This window comes from Chiloscyllium plagiosum, chromosome 9, assembly GCF_004010195.1.
Source record: "Chiloscyllium plagiosum isolate BGI_BamShark_2017 chromosome 9, ASM401019v2, whole genome shotgun sequence".
NCBI lineage: Eukaryota > Metazoa > Chordata > Chondrichthyes > Orectolobiformes > Hemiscylliidae > Chiloscyllium > Chiloscyllium plagiosum.
The window spans coordinates 80,770,945-80,785,548 of record NC_057718.1 but is presented as its reverse complement, the minus strand read 5'-3'; the positions used below and the strand labels follow the sequence as shown (position 1 = coordinate 80,785,548).

At 41.4% G+C, this 14,604-nt stretch overlaps 1 protein-coding gene across 1 annotated transcript in view; it reads right to left on the bottom strand.

Annotated features, from left to right (window-relative positions):
* LOC122552978 (parkin coregulated gene protein homolog) overlaps positions 1–14,604 on the bottom strand; it is a 374,139-nt gene that overhangs the window by 112,028 nt on the left and 247,507 nt on the right. Inside the window, exon 4 of the mRNA XM_043696320.1 lies at positions 7,982–8,131. Coding sequence (XP_043552255.1) covers positions 7,982–8,131 — 150 coding nt within the window. The remainder of the gene's footprint in view (positions 1–7,981; positions 8,132–14,604) is intronic.

The window sequence follows — 14,604 nt, the reverse complement described above, 5'->3', positions numbered from 1 at the left end:
TTAAGTCCGGCTAGGTGTGACGATTCTGAACAAGCGCATGGACCACATGAAAGCTGCGAAGTTGCAAACCGTATAGAAGCAAAATGTGCCCTTTCCTTGGAGCAAACAAAAAGGCTGCTGGAACCCATGGGTTCATACACTCTGCCAAGTCTTGGGAAGATATTTCCATAGGCAGGAGAGATGAGGACACTAGGGCACAGCCTTAGAGTAAAGGGAAGACCCTTCAGAATGGAGATAAGGAGAAATGGCGGAACGGACTCAATGGGCTGAATGGCCTAATTTCTACTCCTATGTATTATGGTCTATGGTCTAAGTGTTGACTAATCTGCAGAATCAGAGATGGACATGATGGAGGTGGCCACCTCAACACTTTTGCTCCTGGAAGATGAGATTGAAATTGTAGTGAGGCATTCCTAGTACAAGAGGTGAGCTTCTGTGCATTGCACGCTGCCCAGAATGGAAACTGAGTCGGGGGAACCTGACCCAGTAGTAAAACGCCTCAGGAACCTCTCGAAGAAAAATGACAAGCCTATATCCTAGGACTCAGAAGGGGAGACATGTAATGATTGTAATGAGGTCAGTCAGTTGGACTTCATAGAATATGGGTTTCCTGATTGAGGCCGTTAATCTGGTCCAATAAGGGAGCCCTGACTGACATATAAAAAGGGAAGTGTCAGAAATGCTGACACTCTGGTAGTTGACTCTGAAAGAGGCAGTACTAAAGACAAGGGCTGTACCTGTGTAAATAAAGGATCTTGATGATGGATACCAGCTTCTGTGGAGCTATTTCACTTGACAGTCATCGGATATCCTGGAATTCACCAGTTTCCCTTGTACCTATGCATTCTCTAAAGGCTGTTGAACACTGGACAAATACTGTCAATTAAGAGCTGCCTTGCATGGTTCCGGATGTTTGCCTTGGGCATGGCGCACAGGGGAAATTTGTGCCCTCTTTTGCGGGCCAGGACCTGAAGGTCCTACTGAATGAGTGGGGAGGAGGGTCCTCTTCCTCCAGGACCAGCAGTAGAATGCAGTACTTCATATCAGACCATGCCAGCTTGGCCCTGTATTATAGCATTCTCAGTTGTCTGGAGGAATGCTCAACACTGCAGAAGGAAGGTCAATACCATTCTCCACATCTCCACTAACATACATGAAACTTGACACCATTTTCACCATAGCTGAAAATATTTGGTAAAATGGAAGACTGAATATTAATGCGATGAGTTCTGGTAGCTACAAAGCTGTTTAACAAGCAACAATGATTGCAAATTGGCATCTGTCTGATACCTCACACTCACTGTATCTCCCACCAATGTTCTCCCACCACTTTCACCATTGCCCACAACATCTTCTCCATTTGTCTTCAGCCCCCCCGCCCCCAACACTACTCCCCTGTATAACCTCTGTGCTGCCTACTCATTTGCTGAAGACGCCTTCCCATTTGTGACAACAGTAATAAATTACTTTTGACTTCCATAATACTTGTCTGTCTTATATCATATGAAGAAAATAGACCAAAATAAGAGCCAAAATGGTGGTGTGCTGCCCATTATTATGTGGCACAGTGGTTAGCACTGCTACCTCATAGCGCCAGAGACCCAGATTCACTTCCAGCCTCAGGCAACTGTCCGTGTGGAGTTTGCACATTCTCCCCGTGTCTGCATGGGTTTCCTCCGGGTGCTCCAGTCTCCTCCCACAGTCCAAAAATGTGCAGGTTAGGTGAGTTGGGCATGTTAAATTGCCCGTAGGGTTAGGTGAAGGTGGTTTGCTCATCAGAGTGTCAGTGTGGACCTGTTGGGCTGAAGGGCCTGTTTCCACACTGTAAGTAATCTAATCATTCAGCTCCTCAACCCTTTTGAGAACGATCCTGACTCCGAGTACCCCAAGTAGGGCCTGAACTAGAACTGAAGGCTGGTTTTGCCATGCTGTGCTGGGAATCCAAGTGAAAGCTCTTGCCTTTGACTTGACTGAGGCCTGCTGACAACTATAACAAGTTTCCTGACTTCGTGTCTGTGCTAAGTGGCATTGTAAGACAGCAGCAATACAGGTCTGATATCTATGACTGAGGGAGTAAAGGAGAAAAAGGTAAGGCAGTGAAAGGTTCAGATTCAGTGAATATAAAAGGAAGACAAAAATGACCTAGTGCTATGACAATAAGTGAACACCCCAGAAATGCAGCCTGATCCAGTCTATGAGAGGGGTGCGTGCTCCTGAATGCATAGTGTACTTTTTGCAGCAATTTAATGATTGTTGACAGTGCAGCCAGAGGTTCAGCATTGAAGGACATTTATTTCCCACCCTTATTTACCCTTTACATGGCATTGCTGAGCTGCCTTCGTGAATCACTGCAGCTGATGTGTTGTAGGTAGACACACAATGCAATTATGGAGAGATTTCCAGGTTTTTGGCCCAGTAATGCTGATGGAATGGCAATATATTTTCAAGGTGTTGGCATTTACATGTATCTGCTGCTCTTGTCCTTCCACATGAAAATGCCTGTGGATTTGGGAGCTGCTGTCGAAGGAACCTTGATAAGTTTTTGCCGTCAATCTTGTAAATTGTACACACTTCTGCAACAGAGTGTCAGTGGTGGAGGGGGGTGGATGTTTGTGGTTCTCTTGCCAATCAAGCAGGCTGCCTTATCCTGGATGGTGTCAAGTTTCATGTGTGTTAGTGGAACTACATTCATCTAGGCAAGTGAAGGGTATTCTATCACACTCCCGACTTGTGCCTTGTTGATGGTGGACAATCTTTAGGGAGTCAGAATGTGAATTACTCACTGCAGGATTCTGAGCCTTTGACCTGTTCTCATAACCACTATATTTATATGGCTAGTGCAGTTCAGTTTCTGGTCAATGGTAACTCCTAAAATGTTGATCATAGGAAATTCAAGGGGCAATGGTTAGTTTGTTTTGTTGGAGATGGTCATTGCCTGTTATCTGTGTGGTGCAAATGTTATTTGCCATATTTCAACCCAAGCCTAGATATTGACAGGTCTTACTGCAGTGTTAAACATTTGCAATTATTAGTTTTCAGCTCCATTTTTGACCTTATGATGGAAGGAAGATCATTGATGAAGTAGCTGAAAATATTTGGTAAAATGGAAGACTGAATATTAATGCGATGAGTTCTGGTAGCTACAAAGCTGTTTAACAAGCAACAATGATTGCAAATTGGCATCTTTCTGCTGCCTAGTGAAAACCTTGCCGTGTCTCTTCTGAAGAGCATACAATAGGAGTGAGGTGATCTCAACATTGAGAGAGGCCTTGCTGCACTTAATGCTCAATTCTGCCACACATCTCATCATGGTCCACATTGCTCAGACCCCTATAAGATCCTACCCAATGATTTTAAATTTCTTATCCTAGTTTTAAAACCTCCAATCATGGGTCTCAGGACAGGGGCCTACATGAGCAACCAATAACTAGGATTCTAGGGAGTCTGTTGTTTTCAGGTCATAGGTGGGACGACTGTGCTCAAGTAATGAACTATGGGCCAGAGGCAAGGGCCTATGATTTGAACTTCATCCCTGATACATTGCGGTTACTTTTTGTAATTTTCTCCATTTTCCAAAATCTCAGCATTCTTCTATTTTGATCTCATGTCCATCCCTGATCTTCATTGCTTCATTTTTGGAAACTGCTTCAGATACCTGGACCCATCAGTTCTGGAATCTGCTCTCCATTTGCCTCTTCACCTCACTACTTCATCTCTCCTGTGAGGCACTCCTTTAGCCTATCTCATTGGCCAACATGAAATTGGGACTACCTCCATTTCTTATAACTCTTATCTCCCTGATCACAGCCAGAATATCTCCTGCACAGAGTTTTATTCTTGTCCCTGCCCTCTTACCTCTGGAGTCTCCTAAAATGTTTCCTTAATCCTCTCATCTTCTTCATCCATAATCTGCCTCATTGAGACATAAACCATTGACATTGATTAGTTATGCAAAAGCTTGACATACTCACTAACTCATACCTTACAGCCAGTGTCCCAGATACCACCATTACCACCCCTGGTTATTATCCTTTTGGACCGGCAAGATAGACCCTTCAGAGGTAGTGGTACAGTAGTACACAGTTAGAAAGAAGTTGATGTAGGAAACCTAACACTGATTCTCGATGACATGAAATATCATGGCATCAAGCCAAATTTGGCTTGCCATTTACTGCTCTCCCTCAACTAGTGATGCAGTCCTCCTCCACTTTGAAGGTCATGTGAAGGAAGTCAGGGCTATCTACTATGAGCTTTTATGTATACTAGCAAAGAATGGCTTGGTAGCATCACCACTGACCAAGCTGATGAAATCCTGAACAACATTTTTGCCGGTCTCGGCTTGCATCAGGTCTATCAATCCATAGCAATATAGGTAGGAATGACCACCACATTGTCCTTGTGAAGATGAAGTCCCAGCTACCATTATGCTAAATAGATCCAGCAACTCAAAACTGTGTTTCCATGAGGTGTAATGGGACATATCCACAATCTGTAACCTAATGGTCCAGCATAACCCCCATTATCATCAAGCCAAAGGATCAACAGTGGTTCAATGAAGAGTGCAGGCAAACCTGCAAGGTGCACCACCAGGCATATCTAAAAATTAGGTGTCCACTTTGTGGACCTACAACACAGGAGCACTTAAACATAAATACAAAAGCAGGGTGTCATAGCCAGAGTTAAATGACTACAAGCTTTGGATTAGATCTAAACTTTGCAGTCCCGTAATATCTAGTTATGAATGGTCATGGACGATTAAAAAAAAACTAGCAAGAAGAGAAAGCTTCAAAAATATCTCCATCCTTAATGAGGGGGGAGCTCATCACACAAGGTTGAAGCATTTGTAACAATTTTCAGCCAGAAATGTCAAGTGGATGGTCTACCTTAGCCTCCTCCTGAGTTCTCAAACACCACAGATATTCAGCCATTTCTATGCACTACATGTGATAGTAAAAAGAACTACCAAGACTATGAGCCTTGACAACACCTTGAAAGAAATTTTGTGGTGCAGAATTAACCATGGTCCTGACCAAGTTGTTCTTGTGTAGTACATATGGAATTTGCTTAGGTATTTTCTGCACATAAGAAACAAGACAAATTTAAGTCAATTACAGTTCCATTAGTATTCCTTTAATCATTAGCAAAGTGATGGATGTTGTCACCAACAGTGTAGTCAAGCAATACTTGCATAGCAATAAGCTGCTCTCTATTGCTGAGTTTGGGTTCCATCAGTGCTACTTGGCTCTTGACATTTTATAGCCTCTTTGCAAATATAGCAAAAAATGTTGAACTCAGATAAGTAGTTTCAAGGTCTTCCATTATAAGGTTGAAGTAGGGATGTTGTCTAATGAATGCACAAAGTCTAGCACATTTCATCATTCCTCAGATACTGAGGCCATCCTTGACAATCTGTGATAAGACCTGGAAAACGTTCAGACTTGGGCTGATAAGTGGCAAGTAACAATAATGCCAACACAAATGACAGCAATAACCATTTCTAACAGGACGTAATCCAACCTGTCATTACCATCACTGAAATCCGTACTATTAATTTAGCCTACCATTGATCTGAAGCTGAACTGGAGCAGCTATATAAATAAATTTGTCTACAAAGGCAGGTTAGAGGCTGGAAATTCTGAGGTAAGCAACCCAACTTCTGATTTTGAAAAGCCACAATTTTCAAGGCTCAAATTTGGGATGAAATAGTGTCCATTTGTCCGGATGACAAAAATATTTATGAAGCTTGACACCATGCAGGGAAGAAACAGTCTGCTTAAGTGGCACCCCATTCACCAACCTAAATATTCCCTCCACCACCCTTGCACATTGGCAACAGTGTATGCTCGATAAAAGATTGACTCAGCAAATTATCAAGGTTCCTTTGATAGTACCTTCCAAACCTATGACCTCTAGCACCAAGGAAGCAGACCCATTGGAACAGCACCACCTGCAAATTGCCTTTCAAATCACTACATTTGAACTATTTTATTGTTTCTCAGTGTCGTTGAGTAAAAATCCCAGAACTCAGTCCCTTACAATCCTGTGTAATACTTACTACACCACATGGACTGAACTGATTTAAGGAGAATGCTCACTACCAGCTTCTCAAGGACAATAAGGGATGGGCAATAAATGCTGGCTTTGTCAGCAATGCCTTAATTCCATGGAAGAAGTAGCCAGCTGTATCCCTCTACAAACTCTCCTTACATCACCATTATCTCTACGGTCAGGCTGTTTGTCCAATATCAGTGTTGGACAAGAGACAGTTTCCTCCACAAGCATTGGATCAACCAAGATCATCACCTTGCCATCAAAACTTTTCCCTTTCATCACTTACATTGCTCAATCCAGCAACCTGTCTCAAGTTGGATTAGACTAGTCAAAGTTATATTGGACCACAAGCTGAACTTTCAAAACTAAATCCTTTCTAATAGTAAGAGTACTAACTTCAAGCTCAGTAACATCATCTACCAGTGTTATCACCTGGCTGAAATTCCTATTCATACATTGCTGTCCTCAATAAACTTCAGCTCATTAAAATTTCTATTGCTCCTAATCCAGACATTGTACCCAGTGAGGTACATTTGCATTAAAAGTACGATAGTCATTGTGAAGATGACGGTATCCTGACAGATTTGAAAAGATATCAAACACTGCTCAATGGGCAAATGCTTTTAAATATTTCAACACTGTGTCTAGTAATGCAGACTCTTTGCAGATTGTTATGTCATAAAATGTAGGGTTGTGTTAGCTTCAAGATGTTCACTTTTTCCTTGTAACACTTATTATTTTGGAGGCAAAAAATCATTTCAGTCTTTATTGACAGTTTGTAGCTTTGTGATATACTCTTCACATAACCTACTAGTTCATGTCAAACTATTAAGAAGCTTGTAATTTCAGAAAATGTTTTGGAGCTTAAATAAATGGTGAGGTGCAATTGACATTGATTAAAACCGTTGAAAATTGTTTTGAATCGAAATGAAAATAAAACAAATGCAAAATCTCCTGCATGTGTGAATGATCCACACCAAATGATCCACACTGTAGTGCAAAACACATGAGGTATTCCTGAAGTTGATAAAAGTACATTCAGTTACATAGCACTGCAATATGAAACAATATTGTTGTATTGAGAACATTAACTAGAGATACTAGAAATACGTTTGTAATATTTTTGCAGGAACTAAAACTGGAGCCAATTTTAACATCATTTCTGCCAATGCATACTGATATTGAGGTATAATGAAATGGGAAAATGAAATGAAATGGCAGAGTTCTGTCTCAAATTTGCATAGATCTGAATAACCGTAATGCTGCAAATACCAATCTGAAGAAAGGTCACTTGGTTGGAAGGCTATGCAATGCAGATGAAACTGTATCTCAACTGATCAAAAAGGAGGAGTGAGAGTTGAGATTTAAAAAAAAGATAAAGAATAATCTTGTAAGACCGAGAAAGTCGTTGCATTTGCTATTGGTGTCTGAGATGATCATGAAAGATTGTGATCCCTAATTAAACAATTAAACTTAATTTAAAAGGGAAACAAAAGGAATAATTGTGAATAATAAGTAGCTTAGAAAGAATCTAAAAATGGAAAGATTTAACAAAAATTTACAGTTGTTGCACTTCCTTGCTCTGGTTGCGGCATGAATCATACAATGTTAGTCATTAACGTATTATGTCATAGTAATGTGGGTAGGAAAGTGTTGGAAATGTCCATCCAACCTAATCCTACTCTATTTTGCTGAGCATGCAAAACTAAAATTGGGTCTTTTATTTAATTTATTTGCTATGTTGGTTCCCATTCCTGCATTGTGTAGATTCGTCCACAGCGGCTACTTGTGTTTCACATGGTTGTGGATATGTTCAAGTAATAGATTTTAATTATCATTATCACAAAAAATACTTCCTTACATATTTCCTTTCAGGATACCACTAAAAGGAGAGAAAAAGGCAAGGTGTAATATGTCCCTGATAACTTACCATTTACATTCTTGAAGATATTCAAGACAGGGAGGATTTGACGGTAATAAGGTACCAGGGCCTCACCCACCATATCAGCTGACACAACCAGGTGCTGGAGCACTTTCAATGTGGTGCAAATGATTTGCTTGTTCCGAGTGTTGAGCGCATCTGCAAGGACAGAAGAGGAGACAGAGGAGAATGATGGCTTTCTGTGAAAAGGAAACTTTAATGGATAAATTTAATTAAATGATTTTCTGCTGAGTATTGCAAGTAGGTCTTTATTAGCAGAGCTCTGAAAAATTCCAAAGATGGATTGCAGCATTAATGTTATAAAACACTGCCTTGTCCTGACTGTTACTTGTTCCCATAATTTGCACTGACTTCTCACTAACCCCCAAGAATACAGTTCATTTATTCATTTTGCAGACTGCTCACTGCTTCATCCAAAACACAGCATGTACCATAGGGCAAGTGGAACTGTGCTCATGTGCAATGTTCCACAACAACAGATACTCTCTCATCAAACAATTGGGCATCTATGTTTTGAACTTATAACTAAGAAATCATTGAAGGCAGCTCAATGAATAAATTCTGGAAATCATCATTTTTGGACAAAGAGGCAAATGTTTGCAAGTAATTCTGTACGCCCCCATTAATGATGAACAAACACATTAACATGCAAACTAGTTTTTGTATCGCCTCCTAAGATATCTGTGTGGCAACACATGGATTATTCCCTTTTGTACTGTTTGCCTTTATGAGACATCTTCTGTTGCCTTTGTTTGACAATAATCTCACTTTTGTGAATAATAGACCAAATGACCTTTTGTTTTGGGAACAAGTTGGCTATGTTTAAAGGTAAGTATAATGTCTTTCTGTAAGTAACACCTCCAGATCCAGCCCTCCCCCTGAATTCCATCTCTTGAGAACAGCTTACATAGAGACATTCTGATTAATCTTTGAACAAATACTTGATACAGTGAACAACGCTGTCATTTAAGACGTCAAAACATATAAACACCAGTATTACAAAAGATACATTAAATTTTGAAACAATGGATTTTGTTACAAATTGCTGCATTTCTGTATACATTTGTAAAAAACTCCTTTGATTATTGCTGGTACAATAGGTTACTGACCTTTCCAACAATCTCAGTGATGAAACCATGAATAAAACAGTAACTTACTTGTAACAAACTGTACTGGATGGTGTATGAAGGAAGTATCTATAATTTAAAGTTTTCTAGTATTGTTTGTAAAGAAATACACAGTATCATAAAATCTGTCACTACATTATCATTTTATTTAAAGAAGTAAAATAATTTTGCTCATTGCAAGATTTTAAAAATTTTGTGAAATTTTATATGCAAAATTCAAAACACTAGGGTTTAGTTTAACCCTATCTTCCCAATAGAAACTGGGTATTTGGGTAATTAAAAGAAAAGACATTTTTGCCCGACTAATAATTTGGGCATTTCTCAATGTTATGGATCTTAATTTACAAGGTGCTAAAGACAGATGAAACACCCACCTAAACAAAAAAACCCTCATGAAGTTATGCAAATTGAGCGCACTACCATCAATTTAACTGAGGCCGGCCTAGACATGTTATTTTCAGTTAGATTGAAGATTTGTATACAATGCTGTCAAAGAATTATGTGAAATCTTCCTTTGTTGAGGCCTGCAGAACACTCCTGCTGGATAGATGTTGTGAAACTTGAAAGGGTTCAGAAAAGATTTACAAGGATATTGCCAGGGTTAGAGGATCTGAGCTATAGGGAGAGGCTGAACAGCCTGGGGCTGTTTTCCCTGAAGCATCAGAGGCTGAGGGGTGACCTTATAGAGGTTTACAAAATTATGAGGGGGCATGGATAGGATAAATAGACAAAGTATTTTCCCTGGGGTCGGGGAGTCTAGAACTAGAGGGCATAGGTTTAGGGTGGGAGGGGAAAGATATAAAAGAGACCTATGGGGCAACCTTTTCACACAGACGGTGGTACGTGTACGGAATGAGCTGCCAGAGGAAGTGGTGGAGACTGGTACAATTGCAACACTTACAAGGCATCTGGATGAGCATATGAATAGGAAGGGTTTGAGATGAGATGAGATTAGATTACTTACAGTATGGAAACAGGCCCTTCGGCCCAACAAGCCGACACCGACCCTCCGAAGAGCAACCCACCCAGACTCATTCCCCTTCACCTAACACAATGGGCAATTTAGCATGGCCAATTCACCTGACCTGCACATTTTTGGACTGTGGGAGGAAACCAGAGCACCCGGAGGAAACCCACGCAGACACGGGGAGAATGTGCAAATTCTACACAGACAGTTGCCTGAGGCGGGAATTGAACCCAGGCCTCTGGCAGTATGAGGCAGCAGTGCTAGCCACTGTGCCTCACTGTGAGGGATATGGGCCGGGTGCTGGCAGGTGGGACTAGATTGGGTTTGAATATCTGGTCAGCATGGACGGGTTGGACCAAAGGGTCTGTTTCCATGCTGTACATCTCTATGACTCTATGACTTGCCTCCCCTAATATTCCTAAGGTCATTTCCAAATATTGCACTGATGCATTGATTAACAATATTACTTCTTGACCTTTACCTAAATTCCTGTTCTTCTTGAATATCATAAACATCTCAATATCTTAGATACAAACTTTGTCATCGTGAAACCACATCTCTATAACAGGCATCCGATCATATTTATTTACTTCAGTGTATATCAATTTTTAAATTAAATTAAGAATACTATGAATATTCACATATAGAGTCTTTCGTTTTTTTCTGATGTCACTGTTGTATACCGAGTCTTGTATGTTGGTGTATTCTTAGAGTTATTCTATCTGTCTCTTACTACCATTCTGTGACATTTGTTTGCTGTCATACTTTGCCTCCCCCCCTCAATGTGCTGCATCTATTCAAGTTTGATACTTCATCACCACCGTTTAGTTTAAAGCCTTCTTTTCTTCCCTGGTTACATGGCTTATAATCAAGGTGGCACGTTGGCTCATGGGTGGCATTGTGGCCCATTTAGCTGCCTCTCTGTGCCAGGGACCTGTGTTCAATCTTAGCCTCAGGTGACTGTGTGGTGTTTGCACATTCTCTCTGTGTCTGTGTGGGTTTCCTCCTGTTTCCTCCCACAGTCCAAAGATGTACAGGTTAGGTGGATTGGCCATGTTAAATTGCCCATAGTGTTGAGGGATGTGCAGACTATGGGTATTAACCATGGAAAACAGGGTGTGTGTTTGGGTGGGATACTCCTGGAGGTCCAGTGCGGACGTGACCAGCCAAATGGCCTGCTTCCACACTATAGGGATTCTATGGGTTACTTGAACACTGGCCCTTGTCCAGTTTAGATTCTCCCAACAGTATAACTGCTTCTTTCCCCATTACTGATGCCAGTGCTCCATGAACCAGAACTCACTTCTCTTACATTGTATTTGAGTCATGTATTCATTCTACTAATCTTATGCACTCTCTGTCAATTGGCATGTGGCTCAGGTTTATTACCGTTGAGGATCTTTTCCTTTCACTGAACAAATCCTTTTTCCTGGTCCTGGCTGTGTTGTTGGTGTCTACATGGATCATGACAACAGGATCCTCCTCTCCCCATTCCAAGTTCTTGTACAGCCTGAACTGATGGCCCAATCCTTGTTGCCAGACTGGCAACAAAGCCTTATGGAGTCATGCTCTCAGCTGCACAAAATAGTGTCAATTCCACTGACCATGCAATTATTGCATTCAGTCTGCGAATACCACCTTTGGACGCCTAAAGATGAGTATCTCAGATAAATCACATCATCCATGCTGATACCAAATCCTTGTGTAAAAGGCAGTTATTCTTTCAACTCTTCTATATGGCTCTGAAACTACGACTATGTGTAGACACTACCTCAAGATTCTTGAGAAATACTATCAATGCTGCTTGAGACAGATTCTCCACCAGCTTAGAGGACAGGTGTACTAACATCAGCATTCTTGAAGCAGCTAATTGCACCAGGATCGAGGCCATGATCATCAGAAGCCAACTCTACTGGGCTGGCCATTTCTTAGGATGCCTGACTTATGATTGCCAAAACAAATCTTCTTCATCCTGTGAAATGAAGGCACTCAAATGACAGGACAAAGGAAGCATTTCAAAGTCTCTCTGAAGGCTTCCTTTGAGAAATGCATCATAGATGTCAATGTATTGGAAACCCTTGTTCAGAAGAAATGGGCTTGGAGGAAACTCCTTTATGAAGGAACACATTTTCTTGAGAACATCTATTGGCAAGAGAAAGTATGGGAAAGGCATTGGAGAAAGGAATGTCAATGATCTTAAGGCTAAAGACCACTTCCACCTCCTGGAAACACATGCCAAATGTATGGTTAGAGATTTTGCTCGAGGATCAGGCTCATCAACCATGCAAGAAGCCACAGAACTCATGACTAGTGACACACAATTTCCTACGTAGGCAATCATACCGATGAGCAAGTGATTGTCACAGCTGCCGACTCTCTCCTGATAGCATAACATTCCTTTATACTCTCCCTACTTGAAAGGTGTCTTGAACCAAAGTACCCTGGTCAGTCCATTCCTCCTCCCTGCAGATTTTGCTTTTTCCCACATATGCAAGCATGTCAGATTTTGAAGGGTAAATGGTTGACAGACTACTGGCAGTCAGGTGGCCTGGAGGCAGCTCCCAACCAGAAAGTGAATGAGCTGGAAATGTGTTGCTGGAAAAGCGCAGCAGGTCAGGCAGCATCCAGGGAACAGGAGAATCGACGTTTCGAGCATAAGCCCTTCTTCAGGGCTTATGCCCGAAAGGAAGAAGGGCTTATGCCCGAAACGTTGATTCTCCTGTTCCCTGGATGCTGCCTGACCTGCTGCGCTTTTCCAGCAACACATTTCCAGCTCTGATCTCCAGCATCTGCAGACCTTACTTTCTCCAGAAAGTGAATGACACAAGGAGGTTTTGGTGGGGTTTTGGGATCTTATTTGTGGGCACAGATGAGTAAGTCCTGTTACTTCTGACATAAAGGTCAACATTTATCTCTGGCTTCTTCAACCTTTGGAGTGGCTCTGGTTGTGCAGACAGGCCACAGTGGGCCCTTCAAGCAAATTAAAAAAGAAGTACAGACACATAGAAAATAATATGGCAAAGAGATACAAAGGGGAATCTCAGCTGCAATTTTTAGATTTAGAACTGAAAAGCAACATGAGACAGCAAAAGATACAGAGGATTAGAAAAGAGAATCAGAAATATGCACATTGATATATAATTAGACAAAGACAGTAAAGAAAGCGTGGGCACCAAAGGAGTGATAAGTTTGGTTATTTTGAGTCATGGATGAAATTGGTGCACAGACTAATGAGAACAGAGAAAAAAGATGAAATATGATGTTCATCTTCCAGTGAGATGGTGGCAGAGTAGGGCTGCTGAGCCCAGGGCTCGTCCGCTCTGTTTGTTTTTTATTTTTGTTTCTTTTCTTTTCTCTTTTCTCATTTTTCTTTCTTTCCTTTTACTTACCTCTTGTTGAAGAGCTCAGCTGCAGCAACACGATAGGCAGCCAAGAGTGAGTCCTGTGTGGACTTGTGGCTGTCGGTAAGTGGGCCCAACACAGATTCAAAGTGAACCCACTATCTTCTGCATTAATGAGGTGGTCTGAGCACTGACTCATGCTTGCTGCGGCAGAGGCAAGTTTGGGTTCCCAGTGGCATCTGAGGTCAGCGCAAATGCACGAAGGCAGGAGTAGAGACCCAGTAGCATCAGCAGCGACTGCACTGGCGAAGTGGACCCGAAGCAGACTCATGGCAGCAGTGGAGTTGAGTTTGGGTCGGTGCAGTATCTGCCGCCATCAGTGGTGGCTGCATTGGTGGGGTTCAGTGAGGACTCATAGCGGTGGGGGCATCGGTGAAGGTGAGATGGCACTAACGAGTGGCAACTCTTGTTCCAGCAGCAAAGTGAAGGGGACTTATGGCAGTCCACCAGGCCCATGATCCATGGCGGAGCTCTTCACAAGAAAGACGGTAAAGTTGAACACTATTTCTTTATTTTTCTGGCCCTTGTGTTCTATGTTTTGGTTTATTTTTCTCTATTTTAAGATGAAACAGGAGAATGGCAACATTTTTCACATGTTATGTAACAAAATACATGCGTATGTAGATAGATCGATAGATAGATAGATAGATAATAGATAGATAGGCAGACAGACAGATAGACAGACGACAGACAGTTAGATTTAAGAACATTAAGATTCAACTCCAAATAGGGTTGCCCACCCTCTGGCAATATTACAAGGGGTGGTGCAAGTCCGTAACAGTCATAGACTGTGAATATGAGGACTTATATTTGTGATTACTCATGACAGGGCGGTTTAGAAGAATAAAAAATTGGAAATCTTAGACCAGAATCTTATAAATCCCTGAGTGACGTAGGCTGTAGTGAGAAATCTGGGAGAATCTTACAAGAAATTAAACAAGGCCTTTCTTGATTTCAGGAGCAACATATAACAATTTCCAATAAAGTTCTGCATGTCAATATAATATTCTTACGACAGAGCAGCGAGATGCCCAGTAACATAGATTATTGCTTGTTATCAACCTCAATAACACTGAATCTTGCTTCATTCATAATTAAGTTCTCATACTCTACCAC